The sequence below is a fragment of the Ostrea edulis genome, chromosome 2 (assembly GCF_947568905.1).
Source record: "Ostrea edulis chromosome 2, xbOstEdul1.1, whole genome shotgun sequence".
Lineage (NCBI taxonomy): Eukaryota > Metazoa > Mollusca > Bivalvia > Ostreida > Ostreidae > Ostrea > Ostrea edulis.
Genome location: NC_079165.1, coordinates 15560652 through 15569843, shown reverse-complemented (window position 1 = coordinate 15569843; position 9192 = coordinate 15560652). Strand labels below are relative to the sequence as shown.

The 9192-nt window shown below is 33.4% G+C and overlaps 1 protein-coding gene across 6 annotated transcripts in view; it reads left to right on the top strand.

Annotated features, from left to right (window-relative positions):
* The first annotated feature begins 234 nt into the window (after positions 1-234).
* Positions 235-9192, top strand: part of LOC125679753 (hemicentin-2-like) — a 50853-nt gene continuing 41895 nt past the window's right edge. For all 6 annotated transcript variants that reach the window (XM_056156196.1, XM_056156195.1, XM_056156197.1 and 3 more), the window contains exons 1-2: positions 235-315; positions 8045-8149. In XM_056156196.1, coding sequence (XP_056012171.1) covers positions 249-315; positions 8045-8149 — 172 coding nt within the window. In that variant the 5' untranslated portion in view covers positions 235-248. The remainder of the gene's footprint in view (positions 316-8044; positions 8150-9192) is intronic.

Here is a 9192-nt window from a genome sequence, read left to right as displayed (position 1 = left end):
TCATTTGCTCCAAGGTGACACATTTGGTTAAGATGCAAAAAAACCCAAAAACCTACGATGTATCAATATTCTATGTTTAAGTTTCTTTTATATAAACTTTCTTCACGTAATGCATATAGAAAATAACATCACTGTGCTATTTCTGTAGTGATATATATGCAAGGAAAATCAAGCGTCACTCGTTATCTACTTTTATAAACAAGCATTTACTTCCTCATCCTACACATCGCCTTTCACACACAAAGAAGATGGAGGGGAGAGGACATCCCTACTTTGTGTTGTTCGTCTTTCATCTAGCAATGTCATTTGTTCAAGGTAAGGGTCAGGGTTAGTACAGAGGTAAGAAAATGGTACATGTATTTAAGATAACTTTTGTAATTCAATCCTTCCTTGTTCGTAGTCAATCGTGTTTACAGACTGTTTAAAACAACGAGTACTTTTGCAATATTGTATGATTTGATACAGAACAATCATTCAAATTCAGCTCACCTTGACGATTTTGTTCTAAATAAGCTCACTTTGCCATAATTATGATATACAGTGTAATTCATTTTATTCATGTCATACTAAACAATGAGATTCACTTTATCTCACCTTGGCGAATTTATACTAATAATTCAATTGTACTAATAATTCAATTTCATTAGTTCATTTGCCTTTATCGACATTCTGTTTATCGTATCTACAAAGTTGTCGTTTAATCCTGCTATGAAAGGTGAATATAACGAACAGTGATCTATCTCATAACTCCTATTAGCTATACAAAATAGAGAGTTGGGCAAACACGGACCCCTTGATATACCAAAGGTGGGATCATGTGCCTAAGAGGAGTGAGCATCCCCTGTCAACCGGTCACACCTGTCAAGAGCTCAATATCTTGATCAGGTAAAGGGAGTTATCCGTTGTCAAAATTAGTGTGTCATGAACGGCCTAACAATCGATATGAAACAACCAGACAGCATGATTGATTGTATATTGTTTAACGTCCCTCTCGAGGATTGTTCACTCATACGGAGACTTCCAAACAGCATGTGACCCAATGATAGGTTGTATTGACAAACTAGATAGTTATAACTATGTAAATCTTATATGGTACCAATTTTGATGCACCATATGCGCATTTCGACAAATAATGTCTCTTCAGTGATGCTCAACCCAAATGTTTGAAATCCGAAACAACAATGACGTTTTAGACCTATTATTGGGAAAAACAGTGTGCCAAAAAAGTGGAGTCAAAATCGTCTAAAGATAAGAGCTATGCATGAGGGAGATAATCCTTAATTTTGAAATGAATTTCTAAATTTTATAACAGCAATTAAAAATACATCCGTATTTTCAAGCTAGTAACGAATTACTTAGCTACTGGGCTGTAGAGACCTTCGGGGACTAACAGTCCACCAGCAGAGGCCTCGACCCAGGGGTTATAATATAAAACTTATACGGTACCAATTTTAATGCACCATATGACGTACTAAGAATGATGTCAGAATATGTTTGACTGTTAAGTTTCCATTTTGTTGCTACCGCAATATTCTTCCGCGTCATAAAAAATTCATATCACAGTATGTCTTGCACGGTAAATATCTAAGGCCCAAAGTGCTGAGCATAGGCCTACATTTTGCAGCCCTTCACTAGCAATGATGGCGTCTCTATATGAGTGAAATATTATCAAGCGGGACGTTAAACAATATACAACTAATCATGCTAGAAGCTTTAGAGGTTATTCTTTGCATATAGTCATACCCACCACCTTAGGAACGTTACTTCAAGGGTGTAAAGTACAAGTTCCGAGTGTGACGTATTTCCGAGAACTGAATAGTGCAATGTCTGTAGCGGATGTTACAAATTTGATTTGGTCCCATTCATCAGTAAATATAGGTGTGCGGTCTACTATATTACATGACTAGACAATAAATTAAATACCAATAAATCATTTGCAGAACAATGGAGGAAACGGCATATGATTACTCATCCTAGGAACTTGATCCCACCCCTTGGTGTGTCCAGGGGTCCGTGTTTGCCCAACTATATATTATGTATTGCTTATAGAAGTTATGAGATTGATCACTGTTCGTTATCTTCGCCTTTCATATGTATATTGTGACCTGACGTCATTTCATCCATTTTTGAACAAGAAAAATATCTAAGCTGTTGCAAAAGAAATAACATAAATGAAAGATTAAAGCCTTCTATTTCAACCCACAAAAAGCGATAAATAAAACATAACCTTGTATACTTCGTAAAGCAACAGATGGATAGTAGAGTACGCAAACATGCTTGGTTAATACGTGCAATATTAGGTCTGCAATCCAATTAGTGTGTTTAAGAATTGAAATTAAGAAAGCATGCTTATCAAGATAACCATTAAAAAGCCCTGCTAAGGAATAAATGTCAGTTTTTTTAAATGCATAAACTGGGTTGATTTACACCAGCATATTTCATGAAGAACAATATTCTTTATATTTACAGCCTAATTTCACTTCTGTCAGAATTCACAGTCGTTGCAATAGACGTACTATTTTTAGTAAGCTTCATAAACTTAGGTACAGTGTTCACCACTGTAGCGCATTCATGGGGAAATGGCTATCAATACAATTTGCAAAGATATCAAAGTTTGACTATTGGAAATGTAGATATGAATAAAAAAAATAGACGTACTGTATTTATCAAGATTATCATGCGAATTGCAAACAATTATTAGTATTGAAAGTGTCAATATCAATCAATCATTCAATAGAATGAATCTGAAAAGAGAGGGCGTTGACTCAGTAAACTTCCTTTTGGTCTGATAGTTTGCGTCTGTTTCCCGGTTTCTGCACAATGAAAACAATATACTCGTACATTTTTTTTATCTTGAAATAGAAATACCATTAAGGAGTTAGAAGCCCCATAGTTGGAAAGGAGAGCCTCTGCAAACGTCAGTTAAAGCCGATTGCATTGGATTATTCTCAACATTTTTGAATGATACAAGTATGACTGTGGTTGAAGTTCATATGATATCGCAAAACTATACAATGTAATTAGATTGAAATATCACTTACACAAAATAGGAACAAGGAAAATATATTTTCGAGGCTCAAGCAAATAATATTTGCAACATAGTTTGGCTGGTTGTTTGAGTTTGTTTGAAATTCTTTGGCTCAAAGAATATCTCCTGACTTTCAATGAAAAATCCATATAAATTTTTGCAAATTTGAGTGATCAGATATAAAATAATCACTGTTTTTGCATACTAGACAATGTGATTTATCCATGTTTTGCACAAGAGGTATGTTTTGTTTTTAAATATATGCACGTCTACTTGAATAATGGACAATCAGCGGAAGGGATACAGGTTACATTGTAAGTGACTCGTTGGTTTTGAAAGTCAAAGACTTGAGTTTTTGCTGAGTTTGCTCATGACTGAATATTAAAACTAACTACACCATTTATGTGCGGATTATCAAGTGTTTCTAAATATATATATATTAGCTAAACTAAATGAAAAAATATATTTTAACTAAACAGGGGTCAAATCCAAGAGCATATTTGTATACGTAATGAAAAGGTGAAGATAATGAACAGCGAATGAATGAATTTGAAAGCAGAATATACGTCTGTAAAAAGATGTTTCGAAATATATTTGTGTGGCCCTTTAGTAATATTTCTCCTCTTAACCAAATACATGTATAAGGTAAATAACAAAGATAAGTTCGTAAATTATTCCCAACCCAGAAATATCATTAGGATATCAATAGTGTTAAATCTCCATATTAACTAGTAACCAACCCCTGGCCTCATTATGACGTTTTATTCTATGTTAAGTACGTGTAAACTCTTCCAAGTGGTTGGATATCATTTATAGAACCTACTAAATCATCGGTAGGGACAGCAACATCCTTGTTAATGAGAAAATCTGAACAATATACGATTGGAGGGAAGAGCACCCCAACTGTTCACCAAGGATATACAATGTCATGGTTTATTTCTGTCATTGAGTAGCATCAATAGAATGACTACACCACCCGTGTACACATTTTGTCCTGATATTTGTTGAATTAAGGGAACTATTCTATTAAATACTCACCCACATAGCGATTTCCACACAACAAAAGAAAACAGCATTCCATCAACACCAAACCCACTGATTTTAGAACCCGATGCCTGTGGTCAAACATTGTCCTAGATGCTCTTTTAAAAAGAGATGTAACTTCTTTCCCTCTAATCAAGAGCTATCAAATGACCTATTATATGCCACTCCTTACCTTGCACCGTCACATACACCGATGGTTATAACTTCGTTAATACTTTGTATGTTACCGAAAATACAAACTGATAGTTAGGCCTTATAGATTTAGAATGGTTATTTTACATTTATTCGAGAAGTGTTCACTCCTATTGAAAAGTCGTCAGCCGATTTCATTTAAAAGTGTATAAAATTTTATAGCAGGTTATTGACCTAATATCGTGAGGTATCCCTGCCTTCGGTGGATGGGCGGATACGAACTTGCATGCACAGTCAGTTTCACTGCGAAACGATCGCAGGGTTGACATATTCAGTCAATAACCTAAAAATCCTATAACATATTATTTATCTTATACTATTGGAATGCGACGTGTATTTCATTATATAGTAACAGAGCCACGTATTGCTTTCAGGATTAAAACCATATTTCACTCGCTGTTCAGCGGAAAACCCACAGAGAACATCACATGTAATCTGATTGTGGTGTACAATTCAACTGCAGTTACCGATGGTTTAATAAAAGTTTAAATTTAAAGCAATATACGGAAAATATCTTGACGTTGGATAAATCCGTCACAAGATATATCATTTTTCAATGCTTTGTTGAATCAAGAAACAATAAAACTCATTATAACTTCAGTCATAAATGTGATCAAAGATGATAATACGAATTTTTCAGAGTTACCGATTCTAAAGCACTTTCCTTTATTATAGATTACATATTTTGTGTGACTTATTAATATCAACAGGATGCCTCCATCTCCCTTGAAATCAAACTGTCTTTCTCCTGTCTACTAATGTACATATTAGATTTTAGTCTCTTTGCATTTGGCCCTCGCAAATACAAATTAAAGGCCAATTTAGCCGAATGTAAATCAACGTATGTATGTATATTGATTATATATGTAGTATTTGGATTGGCTTCTATAACACATACATGTTGGATTTAGCGGTCTTCACTAAAGAAGATAAATGTTGAATGATTCACAACAAGAAAGATGGTTTCAAATAAAAGTCTAGGAATAAATCCTTATCGAAGTTAGCTCCTGGGCGTTTGAGCACAATGTCGCAGGATGCTACAACGAAGTATTTGCTAGTTCGATATTGATCCCATTGGTGCAAACATATTACACTTCTATTACTGAACTCTATCCAGTTGAAAAAAAAATTGTGTCAATTCAAATTTTGAAAGGGTTTTGCAGAGACTATATATTGTGGTGGAGAGGTTGACTGATCAAAAAGTTTTAAATCTGCATGCTATTACAGTTTCTGGTTCATCTAATCTATCTTCTATTTTTATACTCCTATACGTGTATTTAATTTATGATACAAGTAGTTGAAACTTGGAACTAGATCAAATGTTGTAAATGATTAATTTGGTTGATATTTTTTCAAACAGAACACCGATTCTTAAAAGAGTTGAATTTGATTTACTCGAAATTTTGTATAAAAATTCAGTATTTTCGCCAATAATTTATTTAAAAATTTGGTCTCTAACCCTCATTTTATTAAGTTCCATTTTAAATTTTAAGACACGACTTTGAAAACTATATGAAGTTTTAGAAATTGACATTACTCCTAATGTGTCCTTAAACTCTCAAATCATGATTTTTTTTTCGTAACTCAAGTGCAAAGACGTCACTATCTATTTCCATTCCTTTTAGTAAACCTTTCTTATTATTTGCATTGTTAGAAGACATGGTTATGTATCTATTTTATGTAATGATTGAATTGTCTTGACACCAACAGACAAATCAAGTTTAATTGAATAAATTTATGAAACATGTGAGACAACATTTGACCCAATGATAGGTTTAGTTTAGGATTAGTCTAAAGAATATCATTATTTTAATATATTTTTTACCTGCTCTTCAGAGAAATTAGCTTCTCAAAAAGGGGGGATCTTAATTGTTGACGTGGGTCTATCTCAAGACCTCATATCAATAATCTAATCACCAGTATTCATTTCTACAGTATTTATTGTGTTGTTGATAACGCATTTTTATAACAAAAACAGAATTTCAAAAGAAATGCATTGTAATAAATTATTTTCGAGCCAACCAAATTGTGCAAATATTCCTCATAAATTTGTTATGAATCGCTACTTTTATGCAAATAAGCCGATACTAAATAATAGATGCGGGATCGGACAATTTTAGGATGATATTTTGACTTTTAACACTTATGAAGAAACTATTAAACAACAAAAAAAAAATCTTTTCTTACGATTATCCTTTTGGTATTTTGCATGGTTTTTTGGCGGATTCACTCTTTAGATGATGTTACATGCAATGATGCGGTGTTCCCTCCTGTATGTTATATACATCCATCCAACGAAAAAGAAAAACTCATTGATTAAATAATTAAACACCTAACCTGTAGAAATGTCAGTAGTTTATCTCTGTTGTCGATAAAAAAAATTTTAAATTCATTTTCGGAATGGAGGGAATTAAAGTTACAAAATTTGACGTAGTTATAGATGTAACCCAATTTGGTATCCCCCCCCCCTAATACTTGACTGCTTGTAAAAATGAAATAAGAAATTTAATGAGCCGAATTTTTGTTATCAGAAAAGATATGTCTTAGAGTGACTGCGAAACGCCATATTTAGCGTACATTTGGTCAAATCATCTTTTTTGGTCTTAGATTCGTTTTAAATTTGCAATTCATGTTGATTTTGTAACGGTGTGACATTAACTTACATAAGTATATACATTGTATGACAGCAATATTTCTGGTGTTAATAAAACTCTTATAGGCCTTCATCTTATTTTTACTCAATTTTGACTTTTAAAAAATCCTTTGGAGGCTGCAAAGAGATCATTTCAATAAACCTGATTGTTTATGTTGATATTTAAAGCTGGATGACCCAATCTTCATGTATTATTTTTGTACATAATTACTTTAAAGCAGATAAATTACTTTATAAAGTTATTAACTTTCCCTTAATTACATGCTCGAACACATCTGCATATAAAAGAAAACAGTGAGAATATTATTTAGAAAGTAAATATTGTGTGGTACATATATAAATCATCCGGTAAACCTCGGGCCTATCACCCAAAACACGTGGTTTCGGTGAAAGGTCCGAGGTGTTCCAGATAACGCATACATTATACAGTGTTAGACGTCTATAAATAGACCCACGCGCGTCAGGGGAATCCCAACATGATGTATTAACTCATACACAACTGTCTAGTTTATGGCTGAAAGAGCGTAAAACAACGAATTACTAAGAAGTATTTGACATTTTTATTTCTATTAAACTTATGACAAGGTACTGTTGTAACAAAATACACAGCTTTACACAGATGAGACCACCGTTTGAACTGGTCACGTGACTGTCACTTGAAATGGCAGAGTGACGCGGTTATTTGTAAACATCGATTTAAAATCAAATAATTTTGGTTAAAACAGGTGGAGTAATGAATGATATGTCATACAGCCTCATAACTACATACGTGCGATGATTTAATAGCTTTTTACGAGATGGAAAAAATGTTGTAATTCGGACCATATAGCTTTAATATGTTTAAGGATAAAATAAAATATAATGATAAACAAAATTGAGGAAAATGAATGAGTGGATATTTAAGGACAACTATCAGTACATATGTAGCTAACTTAAAACTAGACGAAATGGAAAGTAAAAGAAAGTATTTACGAGAATGATTATTGTTCTTTATATTCATGGTTTCCATTCACTTTAATTTAAAACTTGATACCGGTAACAGATTCCTGCTTTGAATGATATTAAACCCTTTTCATTAAAATGCCTTAAATGATTTTTATTCCACTATCTTTGATTTTATTCTGCAGGAAATAATCCAATTCCAACTGCAGTTATCCTGAGTTCAAATAGTGATTCCACAATGGAGTTACAGACTGACAAAGTGGATATTAATCCTACCACAGTGGCCGATTGTGAGTATGAAACACTGTCGTATATTCCTTCAACTAATGCTCTCTTTGTAAATGAAGTTAAATATATGGCACGTGTTTACAACTTCAAATATTAAAATACGCTTTATCGAATTGTTGAAACTTTTTCGTGGAGATAAAATGGAGAAAAATTATTAAGCTTATAAAAATGAAACATTTTAGTGAAATTTGCTTTATGGTATAAAAATGACAGTTCGGTGATTACATATTTATTGTTCAAATAAAATTGAATAACGATGTGATTTTAAGAATGATAAATCGAAAATATGTAGAGCTCCGCAGCGTTTTTCATTCACTGCAGGAGGGTAAGCATCAGAAGATTGCACGGACACCTCGATCGCCAGATTAGGTAGATAAGGTATATACAAGGACTAGTAACTAAATGTCCATCAATTTCTAGCAGCCAATATGAAGCTTAATTTCCCCTGATTTACACGGGTTCACAGACCAGGTAAATTTGAACGTGGTGCTTATTTTCTCGGTCTTTAAAGCTTGTTACGTTTTGTCTATTAACAATAATAACTTTCACTAGTATGTCGATTCGATATATTCCTGTGAGCTCGAAATAAAAGATACCACAGACTCGTCAACTTCTGCTTCATACTTAGATATTTTATTGAAAGTTTTAACCCTTAACGGCAAACTGACAACTCAACTGTATGAAAAACGCGATGATTTCAGTTTCGCCATCGTTAACTTCCCATATTAATGTAGCAATATTCCATGATCACCTGTATATGGTGTTTATATCCCTCAACTGATTCGATACTCAAGAGCTTGTTCTGTATTGTCAGTTGTTAAAACGAGGTAAGCTACTGACAAACAAGTTGATGATACAGGGGGTTCAACAATCTCAAATGAAGTCAGCATTTCGTAAATTTTATGGTCGTTATAACGATCTAGTTTGTCAATACAACTTATCACTGGGTCAACTTCTGTCTGATGTGTTTCATACCGATTGTTAAGCCGTTCTTGGCACACTGATTTTGACTGCGGATAAATCCGTTTACCTGATCAGGATATAG